A 15,680-nucleotide genomic window follows, 5' to 3' on the forward strand; every position below is an offset into this window, starting at 1 on the left:
TAGGGGTCGCCACAACGGATCATTTGCCTCCACCTCATCCTGTCCCTAGCGTCCTCCTCTGTCACACCAGTCCAGCTTTCATTCCTCTTCTCTCCAGAGCATACCATGCAGAACAGGTGTTTGATAAAATAAAGCTCACTTTATTGACATTTTCAGTGCACTCACCATGGGCCCAATAACATCTGTTTATTTATTTCATCATTAGCCTACTTATACAAGAAAAAACTGTGTTTTTCTAAAATCCCTGTAGTCATAAAAGCATTCCCAAAATGTATGCACAGTTCCAACTGTCCTTCATACGGACACTGAGTGTTCTTTTCTTTAAATTAATGAATTAGTCCATAGTCAGTGGTTTAGGAATATAGGCTCTTAAGGCTTGCTCTTTTTGCAGTTTTTCAGAGCATCCGCCAGGGCATGCAGTGCCATGTCAGCATTAGTCTTCTCACAGTTGTATCCCATCAATCCAATCCTCATCACCTAATTAAATGAGAGATGGAAAGCAAATTACATGAGTATACTCTGCAGCAATTCAGCAGGATGATTCAGAAAGCTGCTCAGACACCAAAGTGATGACTTTGCTGTTGTTAAAAAGCCATTGTAATTAAACCTGTCACACAGTACCTGGAAATGGTCCTTAAACATTATATCTTTGTTTGTCTGGATTAGTTTGATTCAAGACAAGATATGCATGTTAATTTAAGAGAAAAGGACAACAGGACAGGAAGCTGAAAAGCTAGAACGCCCTGAAACTACTACTACACATCAGAATTAGTTGCCACCAATAATGACTGTAAAATTAACTCACCATGCCAATGGAAGGGCCCAGTCCTCCTGTCATCTCCATGTGGTGATGTTTCATGATATATGTCAGCATCTCCCTCCAGTCGTAGCCTTCAGGGATAGCAATGGTGGTGACGGAGGGAAGCCTCAAATCCTGCAGGACACATATAAAAAATGGCTTTCGTCGCAACACAAGGAAAACTGCTCCAGTGAGTTTAAAAGCAACACAAATATAAAGTTATGTTGGACAGTGTTGTTTTGTTTGTCTTTATTATTTTGTTTCATGTAAATATCCCCTTTATTCTCTCTGTGTATCTATGTTTTCATGGCACCACGATGCTATTTTCTTGCATTTCTGTCTCACTCTTTCGGGGACGAATAGCTTGAGGCCCAGATCCTCCAGTCCTCTGTACAGGTAGGCTGCTACCTCCTTGTGCTTCTTCCAGGACTCCTCCAGCCCCTAGAGGGAGACAAAGATTTATTGTGTTTAGAAATAATTACCTAAAAGGGTAGGGAATTTATCATTGATAGTGTTCCTGTCAGTAATACCAACTCAGAGGTTACTAAACAGACAAGGATGATAACATTTATTTTGTTTGACTGGGATCACTCAGATGCCTGGAGTCTAAAAGATCATATAACTACCAAAGGAAGCATGCATATTTTGCCTCACATAATTTACTCTATTAGTTAGCACAAACATAAAAGAGAAGGCAGTTCACTCACTAAAATACTGACTGTATAACATACTTTTCAGTTAGATCATTTCAAAAGACAACTCACAACCTCAGTTCTCAAAAAGCTGGGGCACTGTGCATTAATTGGCAACAGATCAGTAACATGATTGGGTATAAAAAGAGCATCTTAGAGTGCAACATATGTTTCCATGGCTTCATAGTAGCAGAGCCCTGCAGTCCAGACTTGTGACTAAACATCATGAAACAAAAGACAAAGAAGAGCCAGGACGGTCGAGGAGCTGGAATATGATATCAGACAAAAATGGGGCAGCCTTCCTCTTGGTCTCTTTAGTTGTCAGACGCTTATAGGCGGCTTTTAAAAGAAGGGATGCTACACAGTGATAAACAGTACCCTATCCCAATTTTGTTGAGACATGTTGCTGCCATCAAATTAAAAAATTACCCTCTTTTCATAAAATGGTCCATTTTGTCAGTTTAAACACTTGATATGTTTTCTGTGTTCTGCTGTGAATGAAAAATGGCTTTATGATTATGTAAATCATTGCATTCTGTTTTTATTTGCAGTTTGCATAGTTTCCGAAACCTTTTTGGAAATCTGCGTTGTATACAAAGAATAACAGTATCTAGAAATTACAGATTTTTTGTTCAGAAATGTGACTGAAGAAGTTGGGAAATATCCCTTTACCCTCTCAGCAAGAATGGCCAGACTCTCTCTCAGGGCGAAGAATCCAGACACTGGACCGGTGTGGTGGTATCTAAAAGCCACATGACACAATGACACTTTTACAATTCAAGGTTTAATAGCTTGAATAATATTTTTGAATTTTTTTTTCTCATTCTAGGAGTTTTCCTGCAACATTTAACGTTAAACTAAAGTTTAGAGGGTATTTGGAACTACCAACAATCAGCTTGTAATCAGTTATCTGCTGTGGACTTACACCCTTGCTGGTTTGCCATCGCAGCCCCAGTAGTTGGACAGATGTGTCATATCAAAGAGGTAGGAGACTGGTTTTGTTTTCCTGTTAAACATCTTGTGGCTGTGCAGAGGAGATAGCATTGCCTGAACTACTTTTTGCTTTTTTTGTGTTTTTTATTTTAAATATTTGTAACAATTTAGGATAAGATGCATGCATAACCACTCCACCGTCTCCCTCCTTACCATGCTCTGTCATTAAAAGAGATGGGTGCTGTACCAGGAGGTGCATTCAGAGCCTTTTGAGAACCAGAGTAGAGGATATCGATATCTGGAAACACAATAAAAGACGGATTAAATCCCACACAGGCGCATCTGATGGTAGGAGAGGAAGTTGATCTTTCATCACCGCCTTACTTTGCTTGTCCATAAAGATTGGTGCCGCACCGAGTGAAGCGACTGTGTCGACCAGGAAAAGGCAGTCATGTCTGTGCGAGATGTAACAATGAGCAGTGAGAAATATGACACTATATTCTGTTATGCGCTGTTTTAGACTGATGTGGTGGGAGGCTCACTTTCTGCAGATGTCTCCAATGCCATCAACTGGGTGACACAGACCAGCAGAGGACTCCCCGTGTGTGAGGAAAAACAGGACAGGCTTGTGCTTTTTTATGGCCTACGGCGAGACGTCAAGACAAATTTAATCATGCGTGCATGGTGTAAGTGAATCTTAGTGATTTACCCAACTTAACCCTTACATACTGTTCAAATTTCATGCCTTCACAGATTTGTTTCAGCCACGCCAGGCCTTCCCTCATAATATACAAAATTTTAAAGTACAGCTCTATTTAGGATGTATCGATAGCCTGTCTGACATAAATAGATGATTAAACCTTAGTTAATGTTTCAGAAGTTTTATAGCACCCTTTTTTGTAGAAAAAAACATCTACTATCACGTAATATCATTTCTCTAAGGCATGAAGACACTAACAGCCATAATGATTTGAATATATTTTATTGAAAGTGACTATGGTAAGAACATCCTGAAATGCTAGGATTTCTTATACAACTCTTTATAACCATTACAACACTCATCACTGCTATATGATTAAAAAATCTCAATCACTACCATATATTATATAATACCATAACAATGAATATTAACAATATTCATTTAACATTAATTAAAACTTTGAACACAAAATGTGCTTATTGCAAACTAGTCTGTTTGTTCACAGTAGTGACAGGAGTGCGTGGGACCTGCACATGTGTTCACACACTCTCTGAAATGGCAGCTCAGGTGCCTTTATTATCTTATGACACCCTCCAGGCCTATTTTGGTCTTGGTCTCTGTTCTAATCTCACTTAGGGCAGAATAAATAGATTTTGATAATCATGGGTGGCATGCTTGCAGGTGTAAATGTAACATATTTTCCATTATTTAGAGTTTTTCTAGTCTTACTGGCCACTCAAAGTGCTTTGAACTGAAAGTTACACTTTAACTATTCATTATAACAAATACCTCATATACTTATGGCCAGTGTAGAGTCACCAGTTAACCTAACATGGATGTCTTTGGACTGCAGGAGGATCCCAGAATACCCAGGAGAACATGCAACATGCACCCCAGCCAGGATTTAAACCAGGAATCTTTTTTCTGTGGGGCAACAGTGCTGACCACCCTATTTTAAATCTTGTACTGGTGTCAAGGCACCATGTCTAAATTCACCCTCTGACCTCTCTAGGTTTTTTTTCCAATTGTGCACAAAATATCACTGAATACTGCAAAGCTTGTTTTTACTACTTCACTGTTTTGAGATCCCCTCCACGATCCTTCACAGACCAGCAGGACAATTCTGGTGACAGTGTCATGGTCAACCTTTAACTCTGTCACCACTGGCCCATACAAAAATACAGACAGACGTGTATTTTTTGTGTCTTTGTGCACACAGACATGAAACACACACACTTGGCAAGTACAGTTTCACAATTTCAAGATTCCCTAAAACCAACATTTTCCTTTATTTGACCAACACTGACATTTTACAATACTCGTTTTAGGTATATTCATCAAATTTAGGGCAGAAAGAAAAGACTTGAACAATATGTAAGGATTAAAAATCTCACCTTTAGCATCATGGGCTCGGGCGGATATTTTTATTTTATTTTATAGTAATAATTTCTCCTTCAACAATATCTTTAAATACCTGCTCAATTTCCGTATTGGTGAAATATCCTCCAGGCGTTTTTACCATTCTGTGTACATTGGCACCTACAGATAAAAACATATTCTCTGTAAGCTACTGAATAAACACATAAATTGGCTAATAGTTAAACAATTGGTATCAATGTAGTGTACTTATTAAGTGTGCGTAAACCTGTGCGTAAACGCTTACCCATCCTCTCTGCAATTTCTGCAACGCGCTCTCCCCAGATCCCGTTGATGGCTATGAGCACGCTCTCTCCGGGCTCCACCGTGTTGAATACCGCACACTCCATAGCCGCGTGCCCGGAGCCGCTCATAGCTATAGTCATGTTGTTCTCTGTCTGAAAGGCATACTGGATTCCTTTCTTGATGTCATTCATGATCTGTGACACGAAGTGAAAATTGGAAATAATTTCAAGTTTAATTTGTCAGGAATGGTCACTGTTGACGCTCAGGTGGGCTGTGCGTAATTACGCACAAGCTCATGTCCTAAGGATACATTTGGTCTTTTGTTGTTGTTGTTTTTTTTATAAATAAATTTTAACATGAAAAAAAGACAGAGAAGAATTTTTGGTCTGAGTTATTTGTGTGCCAAAAACAACTTAAAATCAAAAATTTCAACCTAATAAAGCAATTTTAGTGGTAAAAATGATGATTAGGCTTTGTCAAAGCAAAGATGGAAAAGAAGAATATCCACTGGTCACAAACTTACAGAGCTAGTCCAGATTCACCACATTTGGAAGCCGTTCCTATTTCCCAGATAAAAATAATTTGAATTTCCAGTATAAATTAACTCAAACAAAAAGCACTTACCTCATACATTTCTGGGTGCAGGTGACCAATTATTGGTCTGGACCCTGCAGCTAAGATGCGTGGAGGAACGTTCGACGGTCCCGGTCCGAACAGGTAACGAAGAGGCACCTCCAGTGGTCGCAGCATGCATGCCGGCGGCGGTATAGTGACGGAGGACATGGAGCGGTCCAGGCGCAGCAGCACTGGCGCGCTCCTCGCGGCCAGCGGACCTTCGAGGGCCGCTGATGTCTGCTGGGCGAGCAGGGCGCCCCGGCTGAACAATGCCCGCTGCATCATGGCTGATGACCCGATACTGAGAAGCTTGCGCCCGGTGAGGTCACTTATGCGAGACAGTTAGACTGAACCGGAGTGTGTGACAAGGTGAAGATTTAAAACAAACAGGTCTTTGACCTGGTGGCCACGAAGTGTTGTGCGTCACACTTAAGGGTTGGCATCTTGTGCATGACGACACACCAAATAGCAATGCATGTAGTAATGAGAATGTACTGTTCTACACATTTATTTATTATAGCCTAGTTTTTGTTGCTTCCTGTTCTCATGCTAGAGATAGTGGAAGCTTTTAAACTTTTTTTTTAACGTTTTAAACTTTTTAGCCTCTCATATCATAATTTTAAAAGAGCCTTTTAATGTTGGAAAAACTATATGTGGAGATTAAAAACCATTTTGGGAAACCTTTCATTGCATTAGTAATAAACGTGTGTGGATAGAACTATTAAACATCCTAGTGACACAAGTTATTCAATACTGTTTAGTGTAATTTATACTTAAGTTATGTCCGGCCAAGACTGTCCTGTAAAGACTCAGAGGTCTACTACAGCTTTTACAGTTTGGATCCACCACAACTGGTTTTGGTGACTCATTTCTGGTCTAAATCGACACACTTGACTCTTGAACTATGTGGAAAAATGAAGTCCTACACTTGTCAGCTTAGAACCAGTTGAGGTGAGTTTGTAGGTTAGTTGATTTTGTAACTGCAAGTATTCAGTCTGTAAAGAGGAGTTTCCTCTCAGAGAGCCAATCTGCTCTCTCAGAGGAAGAAGTGGGGCAGGGAAACAAACAGCCACACACCTACCAACCCACCCACCCACCCATCCACCCATATGAACACAACACACTCCAACAAACAACTCGGGCTTATTATCTAATGTGTATAAGTATTGACATATGCTATTATGTGGGGTCGTTCTCTTGATATGAAACAAAAATATAAATGATCATATGGTTATTACACAAGTGTTTTCTTGTTTCCAAACAGAACAGCAACCTATAGATTTACTGGATATCGGAAATCCAGATAAAGGAGGTAGGATAGAGATATTATATTTTTAAATTAAGAAAAAAAAGTTGTTATAACTTTCAGAGCTATTGGGCACTCTTCACTGCTTCCTCCAAGCTGAACCTCAACATATCTTATTTGTAGTGAAACAGCGTCTATGCTTCAAGCAACAGATGCATATTGGACAGCAATTTCCAAAGCATTAAGTTGAACATATAACTTGATCAGGAGTTGTTCTGTCTGACTTTATAAACGTTTCTACAAATTGACTACAAATATAATCTAGTGTTTGATTCCTTTGCTTTACTTTGACTAATTCTGCAGCATTTCTCAGTTTTTCTTCAGCAGGGTCAGTAGAAGGTTCTGGGTAAATAATTAAACCACTCGTAAATAGGTGGACTTGGTTTATCCTATCACTGGCCTTTGCACTGGACCCAACACTCAAAATCCACTAAAACAGAGCAGCAGCAGGAGGAGGAGCAGGGGAATGATCAACAAAATAAAGACTGTGAGCTCCTTCCCATCTAAACACAGTTAGACTTTTTGAAAATGGCTGTTTTTATGTTTACTAATAATCACAATACTTGCTAACAGTTGTGATGAGAAAGTAAACCCTTAAACATGATTTTTATCACAGTCCAGTGCAGCCAATAGCATGCTATATTTTACTTGAAGCATGTATATTTTTCCCCTCAGTCTGTACTTTACCCCATTCACTTCCCCAAAACATCATGGGTGACCAACTCCTGCACTGGGGTGGACCCTGATAAGTTCTGATTGATTGCACCCTTGATTCTGCTTATGGGTCAGACTCTGTATTGATTGTCTGATTGTTTCAGGTGAGGGAGGTGAAAAGGAGAACTACACAAGTTTACAGTGTCAACACAAGTACAGGAAGTGCAGAATTATTAGGCAAGTTGTATTTTTGAGGAATAATTTTATTATTGAACAACAACCATGTTCTCAATGAACCCAAAAAACTCATTAATATCAAAGCTGAATGTTTTTGGAAGTAGTTTTTAGTTTGTTTTTAGTTTTAGCTATTTTAGGGGGATATCTGTGTGTGCAGGTGACTATTACTGTGCATAATTATTAGGCAACTTAACAAAAAACAAATATATACCCATTTCAATTATTTATTTTTACCAGTGAAACCAATATAACATCTCCACATTCACAAATATACATTTCTGACATTCAAAAACAAATCAAAAACAAATCAGCGACCAATATAGCCACCTTTCTTTGCAAGGACACTCAAAAGCCTGCCATCCATGGATTCTGTCGGTGTTTTGATCTGTTCACCATCAGCATTGCGTGCAGCAGCAACCACAGCCTCCCAGACACTGTTCAGAGAGGTGTACTGTTTTCCCTCCTTGTAAATCTCACATTTGATGATGGACCACAGGTTCTCAATGGGGTTCAGATCAGGTGAACAAGGTGGCCATGTCATTAGTTTTTCTTCTTTTATACCCTTTCTTGCCAGCCACGCTGTGGAGTACTTGGACGCGTGTGATGGAGCATTGTCCTGCATGAAAATCATGTTTTTCTTGAAGGATGCAGATTTCTTCCTGTACCACTGCTTGAAGAAGGTGTCTTCCAGAAACTGGCAGTAGGACTGGGAGTTGAGCTTGACTCCATCCTCAACCCGAAAAGGCCCCACAAGCTCATCTTTGATAATACCAGCCCAAACCAGTACTCCACCTCCACCTTGCTGGCGTCTGAGTCGGACTGGAGCTCTCTGCCCTTTACCAATCCAGCCACGGGCCCATCCATCTGGCCCATCAAGACTCACTCTCATTTCATCAGTCCATAAAACCTTAGAAAAACCAGTCTTGAGATGTTTCTTGGCCCAGTCTTGACGTTTCAGCTTGTGTGTCTTGTTCAGTGGTGGTCGTCTTTCAGCCTTTCTTACCTTGGCCATGTCTCTGAGTATTGCACACCTTGTGCTCTTGGGCACTCCAGTGATGTTGCAGCTCTGAAATATGGCCAAACTGGTGGCAAGTGGCATCTTGGCAGCTGCACGCTTGACTTTTCTCAGTTCATGGGCAGTTATTTTGCGCCTTGGTTTTTCCACACGCTTCTTGCGACCCTGTTGACCATTTTGAATGAAACACTTGATTGTTTGATGATCACGCTTCAGAAGCATTGCAATTTTGAGACTGCTGCATCCCTCTGCAAGATATCTCACTATTTTTGACTTTTCTGAGCCTGTCAAGTCCTTCTTTTGACCCATTTTGCCGAAGGAAAGGACGTTGCCTAATAATTATGCACACCTGATATAGGGTGTTGATGTCATTAGACCACACCCCTTCTCATTACAGAGATGCACATCACCTAATATGCTTAATTGGTAGTAGGCTTTCGAGCCTATACAGCTTGGAGTAAGACAACATGCATGAAGAGGATGATGTGGACAAAATACTCATTTTCCTAATGATTCTGCACTCCCTGTATTTTGTCCTCTGAGTCCAAACAAAAAGTACACAGTTAAAAAACAGCCTTGCATGTGATTCAGGCATGGAAAAGCTTCACAGCCATTTGTCTGAGATCCCCTGCTTCAGTTAGTTGCCAACAAATTTTACAATTAGCTACACTCTGCTCAGCACCTCTTCTCTCTGTATGTCTGTATCACTCTCTGGGATGAGTCTCAAAACAATGATTAATGTGAAAGTAAAGCTTGGTGAAAGCATTCTTTAGGGATGTGTCCACTTTTAGGATGGGAATAAATATTTTTTTCCTTATCAAAAAGATATACAGGCAAAGCAGAAATATTTCCAGGATACTTGCTTCTTTGTTGTGCGGTCCTTGTGGGTTCTTCATTCAGATCCAGCCAGAGTTTCAGGTCATAAATCCACTATGACTATGAACTGCTGAGACAGCTTTTCTGGATTAGCTTGGATCTCATCTTACTGAGTCACTTAATGAATTTAAAATGACCTTTAATGTTTTCATTTTGAATTTACTGAACAAAAAAAGGCAATTTTCAAAAAGGCATTCCTGTTTGTTTGTCATTTGGCATCCCATTTTATACTGTCTTTTACGGTGGCCCCTAGAGACAAAGCACGTACAAACTCCAAAGCACATGCAAACTCCAAAACACGTACAAACTCCAAAACATGTACAAACTCCAAAACACTTGCAAACTCCAAAACACGTACAAATTCCAAAACATGTACAAACTCCAAAACACTTGCAAACTCCAAAGCACATGCAAACTCCAAACTAAACACAACGTAAGTGCTCCAGGACGCTAGGGGCAGTGTTGAGCTTTTGTTACCTAGTAACTACACAAGCCAGGAAGTACCAATGACCGGATTTGGGGTTTGCAGCCTTAAAGGCCGCATTTTAAGGCCGATTATGTCACAGCGACAAGAGAAGGCTGTCCCAATTCAAAGGCTGCTCGAAATGCGGCCCTCAAATGCGTCCTTAATTTCCCTGAATTTTAAGGATGGGTCGGTGTAGCCTTCATGGCCCAACATATCCCAGACTTCATAGTGCGGTGGTGGTGTGGATAATTTTGCCGAAAAAAAACGGTGGAAGCGGAGCGGAGGAAGAGTAAACTTTCAGAAGTAAGTACTGAATATTATGTCACTTATTTATGCGCAAATATTTTTTTAATGAAGAACATTAAACTATTATTGTTGGCCACATGTCGGGAAAGTTATGTGACATTAGCGATGTCTGTACTTTAAGAATTAACTTGGTTTTAAAGCCTTTACTTTAAAAAAATATATATATAGTCGACCTTAATCTTACAGAGATTGTGATGATTTTGTGGATAATTAAAGTCAGTCATATATCCACAAACACAACAAGCTGAAAGTCAGTGATGCTGCTCGGTTTGCAGTCCTGAATATCACGGCACAAGCAGGATCCACTGCACTGTTAATGTTCGCTATGTTACATTGCTGCCTCTGTTCGGTGGTGTCGAGCCAAACGGACTTTAACGTGTGTTTGAACGAGCTGACGGTTCACTCGTTAAGCTGAAAGAAAGATGCTTTAATCACAGGAGTCACACATGTGTCCACTGCACCATCTGGGAACTCTTCTTGTTTCGTAATAACACAAACACTAAATCCTCCTTCTTTTGTGCTGTTTTGTAGCAGTGTGTACACCTGAGACTTTCACCTGTCTGTCTGTCCTGCACTCTCTCTCTGTTTCTTTCTCTCTGATTGTGGAATACAAGTATGAACATGTGTTTATAAGTTACACTTGTGTTTGAATCCTGCAGCTTATCACACATTTGATTTCCATGTGTGACAACTGCAAGTGTCCAGAGTGAGGACAGACTGAGGGACACACTGCTGCACATCATCTGTGAGGCTTTGCACCCCTGATGATCCACCAGGACAAACTCAACAGTGTGTGAGGAGGAGGAGGAGGAAGAGCCAGCAGCAGCTGACAGATGGAGAGAATAGACAGACTGTTCCCTGTTTGTGAAGGACTGCTAGAAAAGTTTAACATAACTAACTGTCTGTCCTGAATCAGTCTTATTAGGTAATGTTCAAATAATTTGATCATTCCAGTGTTTTCAGTGTGGGAGAAAGTACTCAGGGCCTTCAAGTTACACACTATGAAAGGCAGCAACAAGTGTAATATTCAGAAACCTAAAGTATTTATCAGCAGCAGAATGGACCTAAAAATAAATGTTTGTTTCAGTTCTATGAAACTTTGAGTATTTTGGATTAGTAGCACTGCTGTGTTTGTTGCATCATATTGCTGTAATTGTTTATATGCTTTATATATTCTGAGGTAAGTTGATCTATAGTGTTACATCATATTCTATAAGGATGTTATGTGTTTGTAGACTTTCTGCCCAGTTTGACCCATTTAGCAGAAGCCAGCCTGTTTAAGGCTCTGATATCTATTCTGTATGACTTAAAGCAGTTATGACATGGTCTGATTTTCTCACCCAATAAAGGAATATTTCATATATCAGTCTACTCTTCATTTTATCAGAAACAGTTATCACAGCTTGTACATTTTCTTTTTATAAATATAAGTAAGCAATGAGCCAAATTTAGTAATGCCAACATACTGAAGGAACAACATTTGTCTCTTATATATGATACACCTATATATGCACTGTCAAAGACACTTGTCTTTGAGTGAAGATTTAAGGTGATAAGACATATAAATAACTGCAACTTGAATCTGTACTGAAGCTCAGTATTTGACACAGAGTTCATGTTCACTGCTGTAATAGCTAATAATGATTAATATAATAACTATAATATTGGCCATATTATATTTACATTACCAAAGTGATATGACTTTAGTCTCATGAACAACATTAGCTAATTCTTATTTACGAACTAATCTTGAAATAACTGTTCAGTACAGAAATGAAGCCCAAAAATCATGTTTTACTGTCCTGTGGTCTCAGCCTCAGATACTTATCAAATCACACAAAGCTCTTGTAGAAACAAACAAACAAATGAACAAAATATGTTCTCCCTCATTTCTGTCAAACCAAGTTGTATGACACGTTTCCAGCGGTTAGTATCATGGTTGCTAGGCAACCTGGGAAGCGCGACGGACAAACTTGCCGTTTATTCTGCAAATCGAGCTCAACACTGCCCCTAGCGTCCTGGAGCACTTACGTTGTGTTTTTGAGTTTGCAAGTGTTTTTGAGTTTGCAAGTGTTTTTGAGTTTGTACGTGTTTTGGAGTTTGCATGTGTTTTGGAATTTGCATGTGTTTTGGAGTTTGCATGTGTTTTGGAATTTGCATGTGTTTTGGAGTTTGCAAGTGTTTTGGAATTTGTACGTGTTTTGGAGTTTGCAAGTGTTTTGGAGTTTGCAAGTGTTTTGGAGTTTGCAAGTGTTTTGGAATTTGTACGTGTTTTGGAGTTTGCAAGTGTTTTGGAGTTTGTACGTGTTTTGGAGTTTGCAAGTGTTTTGGAGTTTGCAAGTGTTTTGGAGTTTGCAAGTGTTTTGGAGTTTGTACGTGCTTTGGAGTTTGCATGTGTTTTGGAGTTTGCAAGTGTTTTTGAGTTTGTACGTGCTTTGTCTCTAGGGGCCACCGTAGACAAGTCATGTGACACTTTTTGGCTTTTACTTCAGCTTTGTTAGAACTATTCTGACACCAGACGTCATCCTGCAGGTTTTCCAAAATTGTCATCTGACTGTGTTGATACGAAGTTCTTGCCTATGTTTGTGAGTTTTCCCTCCTACTGTCCAACACTGCACTGAAAAACTACTTTAACAGCCACAGGTCTACAGTATAGGAGATGTTACATGAGCTGTCATGACTGCTTTCTTGCATGGAAAATCTTGCTTTCATCAGGCTGAATTTGAAAATAATGCCTGCTACTCACACAGGCTGCCCCGCACCAGTTTTAACTTCTCAGTTTAGCCTGCACTTGCTTAAACTGTCCAAGACTCTCACACAGTCTTTCAATAACCTATTATCATTCAATATGTTGTATTTTATAGTACATAAATCACCAAAATATCAACATCAGCAACAAATCCTGCACAGATCAAATGTCTGAGTAAAACAATGTAAAATGAATCACATGGACGTCACATGGAGCCCAACCTTTATATTTCTAGTTTTTCAAGCTTGATGTTCTTCTCCAGCCTCTTTAGGGTGCAGGCAAATTGTGTGCTAAACTGCACAGAAACAATTTGTGTGCTTAATCATATTTGAGCTTTTTGAAATGTTGGATTTCAAAATGAACTGAGTTTATGCTTCTTCCGGTGACAGTGGGAGGGGGGGGGCATTGCTTAAATTTGTTGAGTTAGTATCTTCATAGCACATTGAAAATGAACCTATTTAGTATTATTGTGTAATGCAGCAGTCTGTCAGATGAGTTACTCAATAATCCTGGGTGAAAGGGAAGTTTTGAGCAATAGTGAACTGATAATTAACAGACCTATAACAGATTCACTCCAAACAAAGTGCAAAAAACATCGAAATGACAGTTGACTGAGGTGCTTGTGGCCACCAGTAGGTCAGATGTCAACTGCAAGAGGAGAGGACAACTTTCATGAGAACACAAACATTTTGTCACACAGTCAACAGACAACACATGTGTGAGCATGTTTGTGATTCTGGCCCAAATGGAAAGTTTATAAGTAAACAAGATGATGTACAAACAAGAAAATAGAATTAAAGTTTCACTCAATGGACAATGATTCATCTGATAAATGACCTGCACTGACAGACAGTCTCTTGAAACAGACTCAGATTGTTCCAAATAAAGTCCAGTCACATGTTCAGCTGACAAATTATAGGTATGTAAAGATTATTGAGGCACAAATATCAAACCTCTTTCAGAAAGTTACAGAAATTGTGAGACGTCTCTGCACCATCGTGACCATTTCAGAGCCACTGGAGCTGAAGCTTTGCCTTAAAGGCATTTCTGACATCCTGGCATGAATACTGTGGCAAGAAACAGGAGATAATTTAGTTATAAAAACACAACTAACTAACTGTAAGCAATTATTTGTCAGCATGTCAGTATGGATGAGTGACACTGTATGTGGAAATGGAAAGAAAGAACCCCGTTGGCTGACAACGCTATTCAGTGGAGCCAATCAGTTACAGGCAAATATGTGATTTGCGTGCCCAGACGTGCAAACACACACCCACGTGTCTAGTTTGCTATCCTCCAGTAAACTCCTGCAGGACAAAGTGCAGCATATCCAAAACAGACAATTAGACCCATGATTTTCTAACATTGTAGTGGAACAATACTGACAGACACTGACATGCGGTTTCTGCCACTTTTAGCTGCTGTGTAAATTAGCATTTTGTCCCAAACTGGAGTGCAAACGTTATGGTCCAAATGAAGGACGCTGGAGACAAACTTAACAACAAAAACAAAAAAAATCATATATGAGGCCGTAAACACAGCACAAAATAGAGAACACAGAAAAAACAAAGCAATAAACAAACAAACACAGGAGATCACAGAGTGACTCAATCACAGAGAGAGGCACAAGACACTGAGACAAGGGAAGACGGGACTATTTATACACAGAGGGTGATTAGGGAAGTGCTGAGGGAACCAGCACAAGTGCGGACAATGGAGGAGGAGTTGGAACAGGTGGTGACCAGGGCGTGATGGTTCTGCAGTGATGTTACCTGCTTGTTTTCTGACTTCCTGGTTTTTATAAATCCTAAATTTGCAGTGATTTTTCTGCACACCTCATTTACCATTGTAGTCTGATTGAGCAGAGAAGAGATGGTATTATTGTGGAGTAGAAACTAAAAAAATTGTAAGCAAGGCACAAGAGACAGCTGTCTAATAAAATAAAACAAAACAGGAAATGACCCAAAAGATAACTAATAAGCATAAACGCGAGAAACTAACACCTAATGTAGCGACTACAGGAAAACAAACAAAATGTCGCTGAGAGTTCGAGGTTGGGTTTTGTTGATTTTGTCTGACACGCTGCCAAAAAATACACACAAAAAATAACACAAAAATGATTTATTCAATGAAATTCAACTCATAATAATGTGCACAAAATATATTCAAAATAATCACAGCAACCAAAATGAAATAGTGGTGAACAAAAAAATATGGACACACCCAGGAGTCTATATAACTCCACCCTTTTGACCTGGTACCTTCTTACCAGCCTGAGAACAAAGAACCTAACAGAAAGTCATCCATCCACCCATTAATCACTCCATCTGTCAAATCTACCAAATTACCACTGTCAGATGCTTTGGTGAATAGAGACTTCCTTTACATTCGTCTGTTTGTTTCGTTGCACAATTTCTGCTCAACTTTCATGTAAATTTTGTGCTTGAGTCGAGCTTCGTGTCTGATTTGTGTCTCTCCAAACCTCCAGACTCACGCTTTGTCAGTCATATTTGCGTCTCTGAGCTCTCTCCTCTCCATCTCCTCTCCTCTCCTCCTCTCCTCTCCTCTCCTCCTGTGCTGCATCGCTTTGCCTCGTGGCCGCCCGCCACTGATGATGCTGAAGCTGATGTCATCACCGCCTCCCAGCATCCCTGGCACAGCTGCACCGCC

The 15,680-nt window shown here is 39.9% G+C and overlaps 1 protein-coding gene across 1 annotated transcript; it reads right to left on the minus strand.

Moving 5' to 3' along the window:
• Positions 1-119: 119 nt before the first annotated feature.
• agxtb (alanine--glyoxylate and serine--pyruvate aminotransferase b) lies at positions 120-5,754 on the minus strand. Its single transcript, XM_040021750.1, has 11 exons — positions 5,411-5,754; positions 4,788-4,980; positions 4,599-4,663; positions 2,967-3,067; positions 2,809-2,879; positions 2,638-2,722; positions 2,417-2,515; positions 2,164-2,233; positions 1,145-1,240; positions 806-934; positions 120-477 (listed from the first exon to the last, which is right to left on the minus strand). Exons 1-11 carry the CDS (start codon positions 5,684-5,686, stop codon positions 370-372), a joined length of 1,293 nt encoding a protein of 430 aa, XP_039877684.1. The 5' UTR covers positions 5,687-5,754; the 3' UTR covers positions 120-369.
• Between the last annotated feature and the right edge of the window lie 9,926 nt (positions 5,755-15,680).

The sequence above is a fragment of the Simochromis diagramma genome, unplaced genomic scaffold (genome assembly GCF_900408965.1).
Source record: "Simochromis diagramma unplaced genomic scaffold, fSimDia1.1 OVJJ01000205.1, whole genome shotgun sequence".
NCBI classification, from domain to species: Eukaryota; Metazoa; Chordata; class Actinopteri; order Cichliformes; family Cichlidae; genus Simochromis; species Simochromis diagramma.